Below are 20,293 nucleotides of genomic sequence, written 5' to 3'. Positions count from 1 at the left end.
ACCGGCCGGTTACACCGGTATTACTGGTTTCGGAAGCAAATCTGGTACGAAACACCCCGGTAAATAAGTGAAACGGCATAAGATTCGTACCAGCGGTAAAATCCGGTATACCGGTTTGAACCTTAATACCGGTACCGGCCCATGGTTATTTTGGTTTGGGTTTTTAGTATTCTAGAGTTATTTTGGTGCGCATGCGCGCGTACGTACGTACGTACGTACGTATGTATGTCTATACGGGTAAAGCAATGCTATTGGAAAGATTGTATTTTGAAACTTGAAAAAGAAAGAGGACATGATAATAGTTATATTATAATTTATTATGTTAGTGAAAAAAATTAAAACCGATAAGTTATGTTAATATAATTCATGTATGTATGTATGTCTATGAAATTATAGAGTTATCTAGTTCATCCGGTTGAATCACCCGATACAACTCGGTTCTACCGGTTGAACCATTTTTAAGGTCATCCCGGTATGATTTAAATATTGGTTAAAATATTTTTACAATAAACATTAGTTCAAAATAAAAATATTCACATAAAAAAATATTTGCTTTATATATAATTTGCAAAAATAAAAAATATTTGCTTTATATATAATTTGCAAAAGATAATTTAACGACGAAAACAAAAAAGAAAACGAAGTCAGTTGCAAATATCCCCATTTTCAATTTCACTTCTTCACCTTATCCTCCGACCAAAATCCAGCATGCACACCGCCTGCAACCACCACCACCACCGCCACCTCACTTCTTCTTTCACCCACCACTTTCCTTACACTAAATTCTTCAAACACCCCACTTTCACTTTCACTTTCCTCACACCACCCACCACCACTAGGACTCTTTATTCCTCAATGGATGGACCCAAGAAACCCTATCGAAGAAGGTCATCTTACGGGAGCTCCAGGAAGTCAGTCTTGAAAAAAACTTTCAAACAAGAACAAGTTACTTTCACTGCCCCTGTCAGTGACGACCCTCTTGTCGCCATCATTGGTGGTGGAATGTCTGGTCTTCTCTGTGCTCTTCAGTTGGAGAAGAGAGGAGTTCGCTCCACTGTTTTCGATACGGTATGTGGTAATTCATGTAATTTGTTTTTAAGTTTGTTTTTTTGTGAGTGTTGAGGTTGTGGTTCGGTGAGGCATTCTGTCGAACAGTTGGTGTGCGTTTAAAGGGGATAAGAAACTTGTTTGAAGTAACAGATAGTTGTTTTAATATGAGTTAAATGCCATTTTAGTCCCTTTGGTTTGGGCCATTTTGCCTGTTTTAGTCCAAAGGTTTCATTTTTCGCCTGGGTCCAAAAAGGTTTCACCCTTGCCATTTTGGTGCATTGGTTAACTTCATCCATTTTTTCTGTTATCGATAAGGGCAATTTGGTCATTTTAAATCTAATTATGTTAACTATAGGGCAATTCGGCCATATAAAATGACCGAATTGTCTTTCTCGTTAACAGCAATAATGGATGAAGTTAACCCAGTGGACTAAAATGGCAATGGTGAAACCTTTTTGGACCCTCCGGCGAAAAATGAAACCTATGGACTAAACTGGCAAAATGACCCAGGACTAAAATGGCATTTAACTCCTTTAATATTTTGTGTTTATTAGCTTGATGTGAGTTAGTTGGTCCATACTATACCTTAAGCAAGAATACTAGTTATTCTTGATAATTTTTATTAGTGGAGGTGTTTACTTTTATTGAAATCCTTTTGTGTAGTTTTATTCAAACAAGTGTATGGGGGTTAGTTTTGTGGAAATTTTATTGTCTATAAATGGTTTCTAGCTTGGTTTAATAATGCACGCATAATGTGCGGTATGCTTGATGCGGTTATCAATAGCGTTTATGGCGGCCGCTATAGCGAATAGCGTGGCGCCACAAGGTACATATCGACCACATAACGACGATATAGCGACTTCCGACGCGGATTCCGGCGAAAAATTCCGGCAACGGTGCAGTTTTCAGCCGGAAACCAGGAAGAAGGGGGAAGAAGAAGAGAGCGGCTGCGTATATGAGTGTTTTAGGCTTTTAAGTTTAAATACCTTTAGGTATTTAAACATTTAACCCCTCTATCTTTCACTGGTCTACATTCAGTCCCTAAAACTTGTATTTTTTTACTTAAAAAGTGTAAAAGTAGTTTGTGTATTTAAACATTTAACCCCCTCTATCTTCAGTAGTTTACATTTGGTCCTTAAACTTTTTAATTTATACATAAAAAGTATAAAATTAACATTATAAATGCATATATAAATTATAAATAGTTGTTTTTTATTTTTTGAATTATCTACTAACTTATCGCTAAACACGAAATAGCGGGCGCTATTTCATCGCTATCGCTACGTAGCATATAGGTAGTCTGTCGCTATTGACCGCTATTCGCTATTGATAACTATGGCGGTGATGGAAATGCATCATTGAAGCTGATGCAATGCAATTCCATGTTGCACATGTGATGCGGCTAACCAATGTGCGGTGCGCTTGATGAGTTTTCCAAATCTGACTGAACAACTTTGACCATCAATTGAGTGATGGGTTTGAGTACTTGAACAAATTAGACCATCGATTAAACAAATCTGACTAGAGATGACGTATATTTTAGTGTTTAGAAGTTAACAACACAAAATATCATCTATAACTATTTTTAGCAATTTTGTAAAAACAAACGCCTCCTAACTAGCGATGACGACAATATCTTTATATTTTAATGTTTAGAAGTTAACAAGTCAAACCGCTTAGGCATAGTTGAATAGAAAAGATTTGTAAAGATTGTAACGCTTGTGTAACTTCAGGGGATTCATGGACTTGGGGGAAGAATGGGCACTAGAAATATTGATGAAATGGTATTTGACCATGCGGCCCAATTCTTTACTGTGAGTAACTCTGCGTTTCGTGAGTTGGTTAATGAATGGTCCGAGAAAGGTTTGGTACGCCAGTCACAAGGGGTGATTGGAGATCTTGAAGCCGGCGGTCATTTTTTCCCATTTCTTTCTTCCCCTCCTCGATATATAGCTGTCAATGGCATGCGTACCCTTGCAGATTCAATACTTTCTCAGGTACACATACCTCGTTTTTATAAATTACTATGCTTCTTTAACGCCACAGGATCGGACATCATGACATATGTTAGCATTTCTTATCTATGCACACATATTTATATGATTGTCGTAGTATGATAGAACCCAAATAGATGCATTGGATTATTACTGTTAGTAGGTAATGTTAGTTATTAGTTTCATTATTATTAGATAAGTTCTAAAGTTATTTATTTAGTAGCTAAAGATTAGGAATCCTATTTATATTATGTAGATTCTTGTTAAGAGAATCCAAATGTAGGGCTTTAAGGTTTTAATTCTTTTTGTGCATAATTTGATTAGTGGAAAGTTGGTTTACCTCTCCGAAAGAAAATTGTGATCGACCTCTTGAAAGTCGAGTAATATATCTTTTAATTTGTTTGCTTGGTTTTTTGTTCCAATGCATTTTAATATGATGGATTCTTTCTTAATTGCCATTTTTATCAAGGCAAAAACTCTCATTTGGTCACTATTCTTGATGCAGTTTCGCATGCAATCAAATGGCTCAAGAACGATTAGTAATCAATGACAATAAATTGAACCAGTGGTTCCAAGAACACAGTTCTTTTTATTTAATAATCAACCAAAAACTAACTAAACAATAAACCCTAGCTCCTAATTTATAATTAATAAAATAGATAAACTAGGAAATTCAAATCCCCACAAAATAGGGAACTAGATAGAAAACATTAAAATTCAAATGATAAAAGATTATAAATTATTTGGGCTTGACTGAAGATGCTCCTGCTCCTGCATCAATTCTTTTATTCTATGTTGTCAAAAGCGCAAAAAGCGCGCGCCTAGGCGCAGCGAGGCGCACGTATAGCGCCTGGTGGTAGCCTAGGCGCAAAAATGGATTTTTTTTGGAAAAAAACGCTTCTGAGGCGCAAAATTGGTGCTGAGGCGCAGAAGCAGAAAAAAGAAAAATAAACGAAAACGAGTGCGTGCAAAAACTGCCTCACGCGGGCCCGGGTTTTCGGAGCTGCATTTGAAGGTTGGATGCTCGTTTTTGTTGAGTTAGCCATTTTCAGAAAGTTCCTATTTCGACAACTTTCAGTTTTGGCAAATTTTTATTTCTTGACAGTTTTTTTTTTTGGGACATAAACATTGAATATGGATTGATTTAATTGCAAACCTCAATTATGTTTTGATCTCTAAGTTCCATTGATTTATGTTGTTTTGTTTTCGGTTTTGGTTTTGGTATTGATTATTGATGTTACGATCCATCTTTAACTCTGACTTGTAAAGACATTAATCAAACTCACAGTAGATTGGTGTATTAGGCTATATTGAATTAAAATAAGATCATATGATGAATGTGTTAAAATAGTAATATGAATATTGGGTAATGGCCGCTTAGCTGGAAAGTTTATATGTGTCTCAGAGTTCCATGATTGAAGTAGTGCGGCCATGCTGGATAAGCTCTATTGAACCATATAATGGAATGTGGCACTTGAGTGAGAACGGAAAACATCGTGGACAGTTTGATGCCACTGTTATTGCACATAATGGTAATGTCATATTTTATACACTATATTTCTATATATTTTGTCATGCTTATGTTCATTGTTTATGAATATTGCTCTCTAATACTTTTTTCACTAACGAAACTAAAATAAAAAAAAATAACGAGTTGAGCAATTATTAAGTTAGTTATAAACTGAAATATACTAACCTATAGGATGTTTTCACGGTGATTTGAAAAATCATAATAAGAAAATCAGTTGATTTACGCTAGGGATAATTAGTTAACCTTACATTTATCTTAGAAATCAGTTCTCACAATATCATTTCTAAATATTCAGAATCATAGACGGATTTTTTTTGCCAAAATTTATGTATTGAAGCCTCATCCAAACACCCCCTAAACAGATTTTGAAGCAACTATTAGTCTCTAATTAATCAAACAAAAAAATTCTATGTAAGTACTCATACATAGTTTTCATTTAATAATATACACTTAGAATTTCTACAAATCTAGAGATTTTTCTAACGTACATTTATTGTTTGAAATTAAAACTTTATAATTCGTTTCTGGGATCAAGACCCTTGAAGGAGGGTTGCCTGCTATGGAAATAAGCATATCATACTTTCACTGTTATGATGCAATATTTTTTTTTGTATCATCAGGAAAATGTGCTAACCGATTACTCTCTACATCGGGATTACCACTTATTGCAAGGCAGATGAAGGTAGATATGAAGCATTTTAGAGTTTCTCATAACCTTCGACTTTCATACAATTATTCAGTGGTTATTAATGGTGAATATTTACAGCGACTGGAGCTTAGTAGCATATGGGCTCTTCTTGCCGCCTTCGAAGATCCTCTTCCTTTGCCAGTTGCTCCATTCGAAGGGGCGTTTGTGAAAGGGATCGACTCAGTATCATGGATGGGAAACGACACACAAAAACTATCTACTTCTCCGAATGCGGGACCACCTCATTGTTGGACGTTTTTCAGCACCGCCTCTTTTGGAAAACGCAATAAAGTTCCACAGGTCTCTCTCTCTCTATATACTCCCTATCTGCAAATTAAGACTCCATAATATGACCACCAATTTGACTCGAGTTTTTACCAGGAGAATATTCCTAATGCAACGGCAGAGAAGGTGAAACAACTGATGCTTGCAGGTGTTGAGAATGCCCTAGGATTAGAAACTGGATCACTTGAGAAGCCAATGTATACGCGCGTACAATTGTGGTATGAATTTCCGCAATTGCATTTGTTATAATTACTAGTAATTTTACCCGCGCGTAGCGGCGGAAGTTTGCTTATTAGTACAATACCGACACTCGGTGTAGCAGCCAAAAGAGATAACATAAAACCACGGGAAAAAGTAACATCGAAATTCGAAACATCAATATACATATCGGAAAAAACACTAAAAGACGAATACTAAAAGCAAAAAAATGCCGGTGCTGAATATCGATACCGGTAACAATATTGTTCGGCTGGAGTTGGTTTGGTTCGTCACGTTAGTGAGAAAAAAAAAACATAAAAAACGAAATACTAAAAGGAATAAAAGCAGAGGGACTGAAGATGTATATTAGCAAAGTTAAAGTAGAGGAACTAAACATGTATATTAGCAAAGTTAAAATAGAGGGACTAAAAATGTATATTTACAAAGTTAAAGGGTAAAAGAAGTAAAACCATTGTGGACCAATCATCTTGCGACACTTGGCTATGTGGGATTGGCCCACCGACGTAAGTATATGTATAGTGTTGGCATGAGGCATTACACAAGTTAAGTGGGAATAATTTATATTATGCAGGGGTGCAGCTCTTCCTACAAATACTCCTGGTATTCCGTGCATCTTTGATCCTCTTGGAAGAACCGGTATTTGTGGCGATTGGCTACTTGGTTCCAGTTTAGAGGCTGCAGCCATAAGTGGATTATCCCTAGGAAATCATGTAAGTTCTGTTTATACGCGTGTCTTGAGTTATTCATTTTTATTCATCCTCTCTCTCAAATGGTATATCATTCACTATACAGATTGCAGATTTTCTAAAAAGTGGTGGGTCACGACCAGATGAGTTTGCCGTTGGGTTACATGAGGATTTCCATCCGCTGCAGGGTCATGATATCGGACAGTTCCCAGGGTTAGAGTCCAATAAGAATATATGTGAGGCTGAGGTTCAAGTTGGAGCGTAAATATTCTTGTGGACATGAATCGTGAATCCTTCCTCGAGTTGTAAGTTCATCTTTCTTTCAATGCATATCATCGTTTTTGTTTTACATATGTTCTTTTGTATTAATGATTCGGACAGGTCAAAATTGCTCAGTTTTGGAGGTCTGAACTTTGAACCATTTAAACATTTTTTCTTTGAATTGTTTGTTTGTATTAATATAAATATATATATGATTGCGTATTCCAAAAATAAAAAGATAATAATGGTCAAACGGCCAATTCCAACCATTAAACCGGCTGAACCGGCCGATTTGATCAGTGTTAACGGTTTATGAGCACCAGGTGAATATAGTGTATAACATATTTTACCTTGATTATTTATACAGTGATTCGGTTAGCTTGTATGCCTTTAATAATAAGTACGGTATGCCCAACCTCAGGCTAGTAGTCTATTAATTTTTCATTTTGACCTTACAGGTTTTGGAGTATATTAGCATCTCTTCCTACTGTCATAACATGAAGCCCTTCTTGGTGCTATTGCTATAACAGTTTACTATGCTACTAAACGTAATATTGGCCAATACCCCTCGATGTGCAAGGTACCACATGTCTGATCTTTTTTTTACATATAAGTAAAATTTCATGACATTGGTGCTTATCTTAGCTTCGACAATCTGATTCTCGGCTGCTGGTTATAAAGGTGGCAATTTTAACCCATCTAATGCTCGAGCTCGACCCATTAGTAATTTTTCATGCTCAAGCTTGGCTCATTTATTATCTATTAGTTATTTAATTATATGGTTTATATATTTATATCATTATAGTATTGTAGGGGATGGATCATGAGAAAACTCATTTAAATGAGAAAACTAAAAAACTCCAAAAAAAATCTCAAAAAAACACACCCATTTTTTTTGGCTGTAAATTTACATTTTAAAAATACAAAAAGAAATTAGTATTACACTACGAAAAAACCGACCCCCCCCCCCCCCCCAAAAAAAAAAAAAAAACGAAACCCAAACCCCCCAAAGCCTAACCCTAAAAGCTAAACTAAATCGAAAATAATAAGCTCAGTGGTTTCCTTTTCGGTTCAAGTTCAATTATTTGGTTTATATACATGTATGTATATGATTATAGTTTTTTGTGTTTGTAAATATTTCCTTGTGGCCTCTTCATCTTGAAGATCCATGCCTGTGTAGTTTGGTCTGTTCCCTTTTTGGTTCAGTTTAATACTAGGTTAGAACCCCGTGTAATACACGGGTTGAATAAATGTAATTTTATATATCAAATAAAAAAAAATATATTTTTGAAACCTCATTTATTACACAGGTTGAATAAATATAATTTTACATACCGAATAATAAAAAAAATATATTTAAAAATCTCATTTATTACATGGGTTGAATAAATGTAATTTTATATATTAAATAATAAAAAAGTTATATTTTTAAGAACTCTGTGTATTGTACGGGTTGAGTAAATTTTATTTTATATATTAATAATGAAAAAAGTTACATTTTTAAGAACCTCATGTGTTATATGGGTTGAGCACATGTAATTTTATATACCAATCAATAAAAAGTTATATCTTATTATATCTTTATAAACCTTGTGTATTATAAAACTTTTGGACTAAACTGACAAAATGGCCCAAACCACAGGGACTAAAATGATATTTAACTCTTTACATTATATTAATTTATATTTAGTGTACATCTTTTGTTAATGTCGAGATAAATAATTTTGAAATCTAATAAATATTTCAAAAGATTGTATTATCTCCTATACGATTACGAATTGTTTTTAATTTTGTAATTATCTTTTAATTAATATTAATTTTTAATAATTAAGTAGGAGATAAAGACGAGAAAACTAAAAAATAGATGGCTCCAATGAACGACATGTGTCCCAAAGTTGGTTTCTTTTATTATATAGTATAGATGATTGCCTTTCCGAAAATAAATAGAAAACGTGAATTGCATGGACTAATCAAGCTTTGTCTACAGGCGCGCGTAAGTGAAGATGGTGGCATTCCTTTGAAAATAAGGTGAATCTAGAGTAGAACGTTGCTGCTAAAAGTATTTAGGGTTGTATTATATAGTTTGTGTAGCAACTCTCAGGTGCTGTAGTTAGCTGACATTTAAAGGTTTTGTTGTCAAGTAAGCATTCTACATCAGACATAGATAACTTAGTCTAAAGGTTACACAAGTTTTATGTTTTGTTGTTCGATTCATACTTTGCGTCTCCGTCTCTCTCATGTATTGATTCCTCTTTCTCTCTCTCAATGGAACCACTGATGTTTTACACAGAAAGAAGTGTATTAAATCACAGCAAAGTGCAACTAAGTTTAGAAAATAATATGCATATTCATTTGATTATTTACAAAGTTACAAAACTAAGTCGTTTTAATACAAGGGTTAAACGTGTTGTGTGAAACTACTAACACAGTTAACACGATTACTATAACAAGTTTCACACGAGTTAGTTGGATCGAACACGTCTAGACACGCTTTAAACCATGTAATTAAGGTGTCAAACCGGTTTAACTATGTATTAACTTAGACTTGATAGAAAAAAAAACTAACCCCTTAGACTTGATAGAAAAAAAACTAACCCCTGGCCCTATCTCCGTTTTGGCGGAAAACCAAACAATCTTCGCGCGTTGCGCGGCCGGCGAGACAAGCACAAACAGCTACAGTGGAAAAGCTACCACAAATTTTCTGGGATTCTAAACGGTTATCTGGTTTTAAATGCAGTGTGGAAACAACAGATATGAAAGGGTTGAAGAAGATTGAGGATCAGTGATGCAGATCGAAGAGAGTTTATGTTTTTTAGTTTGAATGGCAGCACATGTGGTCCAAATCAACCTGTTTAGATTGTTGTTTTTAGAAGTTCCTAGTGGGGTCAAATTGGATTGTGAACACCTATGATGATGATATATTCAAGTTGCAACCCTCGTGTAAAATATGATTTGCATGTGATGATTGTGTATGCTTCAGTCTTTGTTATGTCAAATCACTAAACACTAAAGGATCAATTCAGCTAAACGTAAATCCGACAATCACAACATTTACAAGCATAATTTTAATAACCAAACAGTATATCTACTGTTGAAACGATATTGATAGAATATATGTTACGAGTTAAGTTCCCGTGAAAATAAAATAAACGTACGATTTGAAAGAAAGTCAAAAAAAATGGCGGTGGCATTTTGGTAATTATCAGCAACTTCAAAATTACTCTAGTAGAGTAATTTTGAGCTTCTGTAGAGTAATTTTGTAAAAGTTCATGTAGAGTAATTTTGGTCGTGTAGGGTAATTATCAAAATTACCCTACTAGAGTAATTTGATAATTACCCTACATTTCCCAAAATTACTCTACAGATGCTCAAAATTACTCTACAAGACACTTTTTGCTTTTTCCCCAGTAATTTTGAAGTTGCTGATAATTACCAAAATGACACCGCCACTTTTTGCTTTTTCCCTCAATGCGTACGTTTCGTACGTTAATATTATTTTTATTTGATCGTTTACCTATATGTTACTAGCTCATTGAAAATAAGGTTTCATATTGACTTTTTATACAACTCCTAGATTGTAATATACAATCAATCAATCTCAAATTCTCAATTGAACATCTCTGTTACCTTGACAAATTTTATGAAACTGTCCATGAATGAATGCAAGTTTATATTATTTCAGCTGATAACTGAAATCGGAGTGTGATGGTGGTTGACAAGTCGGGTAATTTGCTTTGACCAAGTAATGAGCGCTTGTCTTGTATCCCTCACCCACCACAACAGCTGCAATAACTCTGAAAACAATTAACTTCTTGTTAAGGCAACAACTTTAATAATGTCAATACTTTTTTAACAAAGCAATTTTTTTATAAGGTTATGCTAAGTGTACCCCACTCCACTCCATCCAAATTGTTTAGAAAACAAACGAGCTGGATAAAATAAAGAAAAGTATGTGATTTACCGAGCACGAGCCTGACTTGGAGATGACCAATTCTCGACATGATTCTGGTGCGTACACCGTTCGACACAAAATCTGTGATGGCAGAAGAAACCAACCAAAAAAAGAACAGAAAAAATGCTCACGATAATTATAATGTGAAACCGACCCACCCACCCAAAGCAAAGCAAAGCAAAAGCCAGCAGGTTTGAGATTTGAACAGTTTAGTTTTGATTGTTTGGCAGTTCAATGGTCCGGTTGACGATTTGGAACTTGGAGCCCCCTGCTGTGTAAACTGAACACGCCATTTAATCTTTTTTTCTTTATTCTTTTCATTTTTGGAATATGCAGCTGTGTATATGTATAATATTCATGAACCTATTTTGTCATGTCAACTTTAAAAAAGAAGTAAAAGATTGAATCAAATTGCCAATTGAACCGTAACACCGCTGAAACCGGTCGGTCTAGCATATGCACCCAGCCTGGACGGTTTGGTTTCTGTTTTCCAAAATCATAGTTAGCAGTTCGGCCCAATATATTCATCAAAACCAGACCATGAACACCCCTAGTTGACCATATTACAAATATGTGAAGGTAACATATGGACTATTGCAATTTGAGCTTACAGTTACCAGAATCGGAATCTGGCTTTAAAGATAGTCCGTGCAATGCATAATTTGCATAAACTACCAGTCGCTCGCGTTGGGAAGAACCTAACTTGCTAGTTAAAGACCTGACGAGTGCACTGTAGTACAAAAAATAGAAACGGAAGGTGGTTAAGGGAAACAAAATTATAAATGGTAGTATGTAGAAGTGGTTATTACTCTGTACGCAATACAGTAAGAAATTCCGAGGGTAAAGATTCCATAAATTCTGATACATCCCCCATACTAAGTGACTTCACTTCCTGTTTCAGATTTGTTTTCTCTTCAACAGACATTCCCTCCCCAAAAGCGGATCTACTGTTCCTCATGAAAAACAAATAGTGATGTCAGCACGCTCCTGTATGTATTATGAAATTAATCATATATAATTACTACCTGTTGATTGTTCTTCCTGTGAATATAAGGGAAAGATATTTAGCGTATTTCCCTATGCCAAAGTGTTGGGCTACTTGTTGGATCTTATGTGAATCTAAAAGAACCAATGCTTTCCAAAGTTGGCAGTAGTTGACTCTAAATTCTTCATCTAAAGTTTTGTAGATCCCATGATCCAGGAGAACTGATGCATATGCATAATGGATAAAATTTGGACAGTTAGTATCTGGAATATATATATATATATATATATATATATATATATATATAGGACAAGGATCCGTTCAGAACCACCCTTTATTGCGAGAACCGCGAGAACCAATGTGAACACAACCAAAAATACCTAAAAATAGCTAAAAAAACACAATTTTTTTTTTTAATATTTTTTATAAAAAAATCGCTACTTTTAGTAGCCAAAAAAAAAAAAAAAAAATTTGGCTACTAAAAGTAGCGATTTTAACTTAAAAAATATTAAAAAAAATTTGTGTGTTTTTTTTAGGTTTTTTGGGGGTTTAGTTTTTAGTTTTTTTTAAGGGGGGGGGGGGGGGGGTGTTAAGGTTTTTTTAGCTATTTTAGGTTGTGTTCACATTGCTTCTCGCGGTTCTCGCAATAAAGGTGGTTCTCGCATGAACCTTACCCTATATATATATATATATATATATAGGGTAGGGATATGGTAAAAAGTGTCTAAAATGTGAGAAGGGTAAGAAGTGTTTTAAACCATTGGATATTTGATCTAATGGTTGAGATCAATAGGGTATAAAATGTAAATTGTGTTTTAATTAGAAGGACCTTATGTAAAATTAAAGGGTAATAGTGACTTTTCCAACGTTTCAAATATGGTAACCATTTCAAAATCCCCATCAATCTCCTATAAATCAGCGAATTTATGGTAACTGTTTCAAAACCCCCATCAATCTCCTAAAAAATCAGCGAATTTCTCGTACTGAAATAAATTCTTCGGACAACTTTTTATAACACTATAAAGAACAGTATATTACATGATAAAACACTATAGGAAGATATAACACTATCTGTTTACTGTAAGACACTATACATAAATAAAACACTGTTGATGGGGGATAAAACACTATGAAAAGGAACAGTATATTACATGATAAAACACTATAGGAAGATATAACACTATCTGTTTACTGTAAGACACTATACAGAATAAAACACTATTGATGAGGATAAAACACTATGAAAAGGAACAGTATATTACATGATAAAACACTATAGAAAGATATAACACTATCTGTTTACTGTAAGACACTATACAGAATAAAACACTATTGATGGGGATAAAACACTATGAAAAGGAGATTAAAGATACCTGTACATAATATAACACTATTGACTGGGGAATATAACACTACAACAAGAACTTACCGTAAACAATTAAATGTATAGAACAAATCGAATTCGAATCACATCCCTAATATATCGCTTGATATTTTTGGCAGTTATCTTTGGAAATCAATTAATTGATAAGAATGGACAATTACTAATATACCCTTTTGAATTATTTAAGATAAGGGACACTTGTCATTCCCAAATTATTTCTCACACTTCTCACAAAAGTTGGACTTTTTACAGGATCCTCTACCTATATATATATATATATATATATATATATATATATATATGCATATACACACACAGGAGCACATATACCTAAACGAAACCCTTGTTTTTCATCCAAGGAAACCAATATGTTACCGGGATGTGGATCTCCATGCACAAAACCATGGACAAATATCATTTCAGCAAAAGCTTCCACCAACACTTTTGCAACCTTCAATACAAACACACAAGAATCAATATCCACAGCAATATTGTGCTACTTATTTGGTTTGACGATTTGTTTACTTTAATGTTATTGTGTTCCAATTCTTTGAAACCAAGATGGTTTAGAAAACTGAACCAAATACCTACTTTAGTTATACGTATCTAATTAAAAAAAAAACGTTTGAATTTCCATACACATACCCCACAAATCAATTTATTCATCAAACAGCATTAGTATTTCAAACTATTAAATACACCAACCTTTCTTGGATCGATTCCCATTTCCCGGATATAATCCAAATCATCTACCTGAAAGCCAGCAAATTTCGTGTTAAACCACATGAAATGACTTGCATATTAACAAGCACTGCTGAAGAAAAAGGTTTGCATATAATCCAATTCATGTTATGTACAAACAATGAAAGCGGTCCAAGTGATATACATCTTTAGTACACTTGTTTTTTTTTTTTTCTAAATGACTAGAATATAACAACTGATAAATGATTAGGATACTTACATCCAAAGACTGTTCAACATGTAGTGATGGATTCTCATAAATTGTTAAGTTGTTACTTTGTTCCGTCAATTCCGAGATTAATCACTCTATACGAAAAATCGGAACCCTAACACTAATACATTTCTAGATAATTACTTAAACTGCATAAATTATTTTCTCAAATAACCTTGTGTTTGGTTAAATCAATTTATGATGAGATGGTACCCAGATTTATCAGTTTCCTCAAAGGGTTAGCGCACTTGTAATAGTTTAGATTTCTATCTAATAATATATAAAAAGAAAACAGGTAAAACGTTATACTTGACATAACTGGTAGTGTAAAGAGAAATACAGAGAGAAATGAGATGCTAACCCTTCGTCCCGTGCAATATTCCATCGTCAACACCTGGCTAGTGGTAAGTTCCTATATGTATAAATACACCTTTGAAGGTCAGTCCATATAAATAAAAACTTGTAGCTTCATAAAATGACGAAAGCATACCTGAAAAACCTTAGGGACTCTGATTCTGTTATTGTGTTTGAAGTTTACAGCAGTTGTTACTGAATTTCTTGCCTCTTGTAGGAAATCTGCAACGCAACAGCTTTAACTTATGCAATGATAAAAAAAAAAAAAGGAACAGCAACAGGAAGTATTCATGTAAGTTTAGCTCACCAAGTTCCAAAGCAATGACCTTCGAAAATTCTGATACCATCCACTGAAACCTGTATTCAGGAAAAAACTGTAGAAACAAGAGAAGGAATCTTTAAAGCAGATGATAAGAGATTGCATGTGTTGTGTGTTTGTGTAAACTTGTAAGAACCATTCTAAGCCATATATTTCATATGCAGGGGTGGAGCTCGAACGCATTTGGAAGGATTTTAGATGCATTTGAATTCAAATTCCATCGTTGTGTTTGAAATGAGCTATGCAGTTAATATCGGTTATATCGGTCCCCTGGTAAAATATCGGTGTCAAATATCGGTACCGTATTATCGGCGATATCGACCGATATTTGACCAATATAACCGATATATCACTAAATTATTAGTGTTAAATTGCTATATATATAAATTCTGCATTATATTAAAATTACCGACAGGGCCGGCCCTAAGAATTCGTGTACCATGTTCGAGCTCAAAAAAAGGTGCCCTTACACCTTAACGAAATTGGGTATTAGGCTCATTAAAGATCTAAACCTAATGCAAATGGGCTAATAACTAATCTAAACCATAAGAATAGTTTTGTAAGTGGGCCTATGTCGGTGTTTGTATGGGTATACCATATTAAAAAAAATATATTTACATATACATATCGGGTTTTTTCATAAAATAAAGTGCCCTTAGAAATATCGGGCCCTGGCCACTGGTCCTCCCCGCCCACCCCCAAGGCCGGCCGGCCATGATTACCGATATCTCACCAAGATAACCTATATCTCATATATCGGTCCTTGACCGATATCCGATATTTTACAGCATTAACTGCATAGGAAATGAGTGGCCCGGATCATTATTTATATTTAACCCCCCCCCCCCCTCTCCTTCTCTATATGCATGTGTATATATGTGTCCCAAGGTAAGTAAAGCATACTGCAATATTATGTTTACAAGCAAACCAAATTACTGTATGCACTAGATTCTATTATGCAGAGATTCTCTATACGCATGTGTAGGGGCGGACCTAGCATATAAGAAGGGGCAACCTCCGCTACGGCTTGGCGCTCTGGCGGTAGTGTAAAATTAGTGTAAATTTTGGAAAAATTTGACGTTTTTACGATTTCGCTACGGCTTTTTTATAAAACGTTACGGCTTGGCGGATTTTCTAGATCCGCCACTGCGCATGTGTATATGTGTGTCCCAAGGTAAGTAAAGCATATATTATGTTTACAAGCAAACCAAATTACTTAAGTATGCACTAGATTCTATGATGCAGAGAGTTTCATTATTGAAAGAATAAATATGAAAACAGAACAACAGCATGATGAACATAACACATACCCATGTGACACATTTGGCAAGTAAAGACATTGTTGCTATGTCCATTTTCATCCTATTCTTCAACCCTGGATATTGGATCTGCACTCGCACATAAAAAATATTTAAAAAAAAATCCTCAATTCTCAACACCTTTATACTAGTAGAACAAGCCATGCAATGGAAAGAATGAACCAAATATGAGATTACCTCAAATGTAAATCTTGCCAGATAGATACCAAAATGTCAATATAAAGTAGCAAAATATATGGAACTAACAATAACTTTAACAGTTACCTAGTCATATAAGCATGATTTCCTAAATGACAACTTTTGACGCAGATTCTATATTTTACCCCTCTTTTTAGTTTTTAAAAACTGCAAACGTATACAAGCATAACTTTCCTACGTTTTACTTGTAATTTAATAAAACTATTTTTTTTAAATAACAAGATAAATAACATCTGGCTACATATAAGCACTTGAACGCTAGTGTTAATTTTTTTTTAAAGAGTCAATATGGGACGCTAGGTTGGGTTGATCTAGCAAATACTCTTTAAACCATCTTTTAGGATTTTATACATAATTAATGTATTAAAGATGACCACAAGAGCTATCTTACTTAGATAAAAATCTCATTTTATTTATATAAAACGATTTAGGAAGTTGTAAGCACTTGTATACACTTAAAGAAACTTTCAAGTTTCAACCATTTCATATGTTTCTTCTTTAACTAAAAATGTGTAATTTTACCCACCTAATCTGATGGAAATAAGATATAACTGAAGTCAGCCCACTAAAAGAAAATGGTATAAAGGTACATATCTTGTTATGTGGTTTCTATTCGATGCATTCAAACAAAAAAAGAACACACGCATAACATTACTTGTAGCTTATGAAGAGACTTTTATCTCTGTACTCAAATATTTGGACACTTTGTTATAACCGGAAAAAGAACACACATCAAGAGCCCACAAGTAGTTATAAAAAGAAACCAGAACAGAAAATGATAAAAGTTAGAAAAAATCTCTGATCAACCTTAAGCACTACTTCTTGATGGTCTTTGAGTAATGCACGGTGCACTTGAGCAATGGATGCAGCAGCAATAGGTTGTTCATCGATAGAAATAAAACTGATACACCACCATACATATGGAATCAGCTATTGAGTGCTACCAAACCGTGAAAGCAAAAACTTCAAACAATTTTTTTCAAGGGATACTCATCAACCGTTCTATTAGTAAAAACTTACATCTCATTCAGATCGGATCCAAGATTGCTGATTAAGACTTCTTTTACAGCTTCGAAAGAACATGGAACTGCCTAAAGTATCAACAAGCAAAGATTAAGCGTAAACCAAAACAAACAAATAGATATTGCAAGACTTGCAAACGCCAGGGAGGATGGGCTGCGACGTTGCATAACAGGTTCGGGTTGAAATATATCAATTTGTCCATCTTTAATAGATAAACGATGAGCTGATTATGACTACAGAGCAATTATCAGAACAATAATCTTTTAATAAAAACACTTTAGCAGGTTGTATGCATTCGTTATAAATACATCTTGGAGACTTTCAACCCATTTAACCTGTTCCCCCTTTAGTCACCCTTTTATGATAATTTGACCAGTTAGAGGGACCCATTCATACCAACAATCACAACATACAAACAAAAAGGGCAAACACGGTGCACAAAGCTCCCGCACGTGGAGGGTCCAAGGGTGTCGAGCCAATTTGGCCTCTGCATTTCTGCAAGAGGCTGTTTCCACGACTCGAACCGTGACCTAACCGTTGCACCAAGACTCGCCCCTTAATCATAAGATGCAAACAGACTTATGAAACCGGTGATGCAAACCTGATCCTGCAATGAAGCAAGAGTAGAAGAGTATTCTTTGGGGACTTGGCGTACAGACGCTACAAACTGACCAGCCTTAATATAAAACCCTTGGTTCACCTCACATAGTTTCAATATCCTCTTAGCTGATCTCAAATGAACCTAAGTGACAAATCAAACACATGCTTTTGGTCACTATCAACTACTTTAACTAACCCTAACAACTATACTCTAAAAATCAAGCAACAAAACCTCGGATAACACTTGTGCATATTCATCTGTATCCTTCAATAATCCTTGCAACGAGTACTTGTAATCAACAACATTCGCAGTAATCTACAAACAAAATAATCCTAGTTATAATTATATATTATTATAAGTAAATTCAAATAAATATGAAGGAAACAAACGGTATAGAGAGATCGAGAGGACCGAAGGACGCCGTTGAATGACGTAGTGATGACGTCGAGAAGAGAGTGTCGGTTGCGGTTAGGGTTTAGAGTATTGTAGTAAGTAAGAGCGGAGGCGCCGGTGCCGGAGATGATGAAAAGGTAGAATGACGTTTTCTTCTTCAAGAATTTGGAGACGACGGTGCTCCTCATAGCCGGAATGGAATTCCGGTGATTGTCGTCGGAAGTTCAGAGAGTCTTAACGGGATCAACTCTGTGCTGAAATCTAGATCGATGTGTGGTGTTTGGACCGTTTTTGGTTATATATTTTAATGTTTTTAAATGTTGGTCTTAAAAATAACCATCGTTACCTTGTAGAGTTAGTTATGGCTTGATTTCTATTTTCGATGAATCGATGTAGATGTTATAAAAATGATCACTTTATCTTTGCGATTAAAAAACAAAGAGTAGAGTGTAATTTGCGTCCATGTGGTATATAGACGGTATCAATCTGAGTTCCTAGTTTTAAAAATGGATACCTACGTCATGGAGTTTCTATTTCGCTTTAGTTTGCGCCATTATGTTAAGTCTCCGTTAGTTTAGCTTTGGAAAATGAGTGAAAAGTCTATTTTGTCCTTGATTCTTATTATGAAAAGTCTATTTTACCTCTAATCTTTATTATTATTATTATTGTTCTTATTATGTACACTGTCACTCCACACCAATCCATCATCACCACCGTCTCCATCCTAACCTGCAACACCCATCTCCACCACCGATTAGCCACCCACTACTGCGAACAACAACCACATTCCACTCACAAATGTATCACTTTCGAAACGCGATGAGATTGAATCGCTCTGCTGCTAACGCGAAGCTATAAACATCCCTTTAATAATCTTGTGTTGATTTGTTGTTCTGTGATATCATTCTGATTTTGATTACTCCATACATCGTGGAATGACTTCCAACACGTGATGCTAAACACCCGTGTAATAATCTTGTGTTGATTTGTTGTTCGGTAATATCATTTTGTTTTGTTAAGGGTTGTTTATTGCATTTTCAAGTTGCATTTTGATTATTTGGGGATCAAATAGTTAGTTTAGCAGTAGCTGCTTGCAATTTGACTGATATTTAAATGTCAAGTCTTTAAATAATCAAAATTAGTCAAACACTCATTTGATTATCTAATGTTGATTACTTCATACCATGGAATCACTTACAAAACGTGATGCAAAATTATCCCTTTAATAATCTTGTGTTTGTTGTTCTGTAACATAATTCTGTTTTGTTAGGGTTTGTTTATTGCATTTTGATTATTTGGGGTCTAAATAGTTGGATGCAAATTGATTATGAGGTTGTTAATGGTGGCTGAAAAGGTGATTGTCGATGGATGGTGATGGTGCATAGTAAACAAAATACGATGGCAGTGGGTGTGACACCCGGCTATTTTGAGTCTGTATCGTACTAGTGTGACACGTGTTATCAATGAATAAAGGCGATATTTTATTAAATTTGGTGTTAATTGATGGTATTTGATGTGTTGGCAAGTCCAAACTTTGTTAAAAATTATGTTGGCAAAAATAAGATAAACGTTTATCGCGTAACGAACGAAATGCGAAACGAACGGTGACCGTCCGATTAATGTTAAAATCCTAAAAATAGTCCGTTATGATTAAAATGCTATTTTTAATTATATACGTGAGGAAAAATTAAGTAAAACGCTTAAAAACACTTATTTGCGAATTTAAGCGCGTATTGCGCGATATCGCGTGTATCTTACAAAATATAAACGACGAAGCCAGTCAAGGCAAATAATATATTGTTCAGCAATATTATGGCGAGTTAATTTTTATAGAATGATAAAAATAATTTAAAAGGCCTTTAAACGCGATTAAAACGCGAGATAAAATACTCGGTAGTCAGTTAAATGTCTGTTTTTAACTAGATATTATATATATAGAGTAGGGTTCCTGCGCAAAGTGTATTTTCCTACAAAGTGTAGGAAGCGATCTGAGCCATCCGATGGGTGTGTTTAATGGTTGAGATCAAGTTAGTGGCATTTTTGTAATATTTGTGTGTCATTAATTAATTGTCATAATAAGTTAGGGGTAGTCTTGTCAT

At 34.7% G+C, this 20,293-nt stretch overlaps 2 protein-coding genes across 6 annotated transcripts; one reads left to right on the top strand and one right to left on the bottom strand.

Annotated features, from left to right (window-relative positions):
* The first annotated feature begins 590 nt into the window (after nt 1-590).
* On the top strand, nt 591-8,928 carry LOC110878740 (renalase). The gene is made up of 10 exons (XM_022127101.2): nt 591-1,068; nt 2,784-3,047; nt 4,450-4,576; nt 5,196-5,257; nt 5,342-5,563; nt 5,645-5,766; nt 6,339-6,477; nt 6,560-6,758; nt 7,173-7,294; nt 8,702-8,928. Exons 1-8 carry the CDS (start codon nt 709-711, stop codon nt 6,716-6,718), a joined length of 1,455 nt encoding a protein of 484 aa, XP_021982793.1. The 5' UTR covers nt 591-708; the 3' UTR covers nt 6,719-6,758; nt 7,173-7,294; nt 8,702-8,928.
* Nucleotides 8,929-10,246: 1,318 nt separating this feature from the next.
* Nucleotides 10,247-18,494, bottom strand: LOC110878739 (aarF domain-containing protein kinase 1). Of its 5 annotated transcripts, none has more exons than XM_022127100.2 (16): nt 18,191-18,494; nt 18,033-18,116; nt 17,802-17,942; nt 17,198-17,268; nt 16,985-17,078; nt 15,971-16,048; nt 14,649-14,715; nt 14,478-14,563; nt 14,349-14,399; nt 13,741-13,788; nt 13,411-13,486; nt 11,692-11,872; nt 11,476-11,613; nt 11,278-11,396; nt 10,676-10,747; nt 10,247-10,508 (listed from the first exon to the last, which is right to left on the bottom strand). In XM_022127100.2, the coding sequence occupies exons 1-16, from the start codon at nt 18,380-18,382 to the stop codon at nt 10,393-10,395; spliced, it is 1,614 nt and encodes a 537-aa protein (XP_021982792.1). In that variant the 5' UTR covers nt 18,383-18,494; the 3' UTR covers nt 10,247-10,392. The 5 variants fall into 5 exon arrangements, with proteins under 5 accessions (XP_021982792.1, XP_035833487.1, XP_021982791.1 ...); XM_035977594.1 differs by having other exon boundaries at nt 11,284-11,396; XM_022127099.2 differs by having other exon boundaries at nt 11,284-11,396; nt 13,366-13,486; nt 18,191-18,493.
* Between the last annotated feature and the right edge of the window lie 1,799 nt (nt 18,495-20,293).

This window comes from Helianthus annuus, chromosome 9 (assembly GCF_002127325.2).
Source record: "Helianthus annuus cultivar XRQ/B chromosome 9, HanXRQr2.0-SUNRISE, whole genome shotgun sequence".
Classification (NCBI taxonomy): domain Eukaryota; kingdom Viridiplantae; phylum Streptophyta; class Magnoliopsida; order Asterales; family Asteraceae; genus Helianthus; species Helianthus annuus.
The sequence above is the reverse complement of the archived record's forward strand: the minus strand, read 5'-3'. Positions and strand labels throughout refer to the sequence as shown.

What these genes read in the sequence shown, in the direction of transcription:
- LOC110878739 (XM_022127097.2), bottom strand. Translation starts at nt 18,382, where the DNA reads ATGAGGAGCACCGTCGTCTCCAAATTCTTGAAGAAGAAAACGTCATTC. An exon ending in GGTCATTGCTTTGGAACTTG is followed by an intron (nt 14,564 to 14,648) that starts GTGAGCTAAACT and finishes GTTGCGTTGCAG; the next exon opens with ATTTCCTACAAGAGGCAAGA. An exon ending in AATATTGCACGGGACGAAGG is followed by an intron (nt 13,789 to 14,348) that starts GTTAGCATCTCA and finishes GCTGGCTTTCAG; the next exon opens with GTAGATGATTTGGATTATAT.
- LOC110878740 (XM_022127101.2), top strand. Translation starts at nt 709, where the DNA reads ATGCACACCGCCTGCAACCACCACCACCACCGCCACCTCACTTCTTCT. An exon ending in CAGATTCAATACTTTCTCAG is followed by an intron (nt 3,048 to 4,449) that starts GTACACATACCT and finishes TATGTGTCTCAG; the next exon opens with AGTTCCATGATTGAAGTAGT. An exon ending in GATTATCCCTAGGAAATCAT is followed by an intron (nt 6,478 to 6,559) that starts GTAAGTTCTGTT and finishes TTCACTATACAG; the next exon opens with ATTGCAGATTTTCTAAAAAG.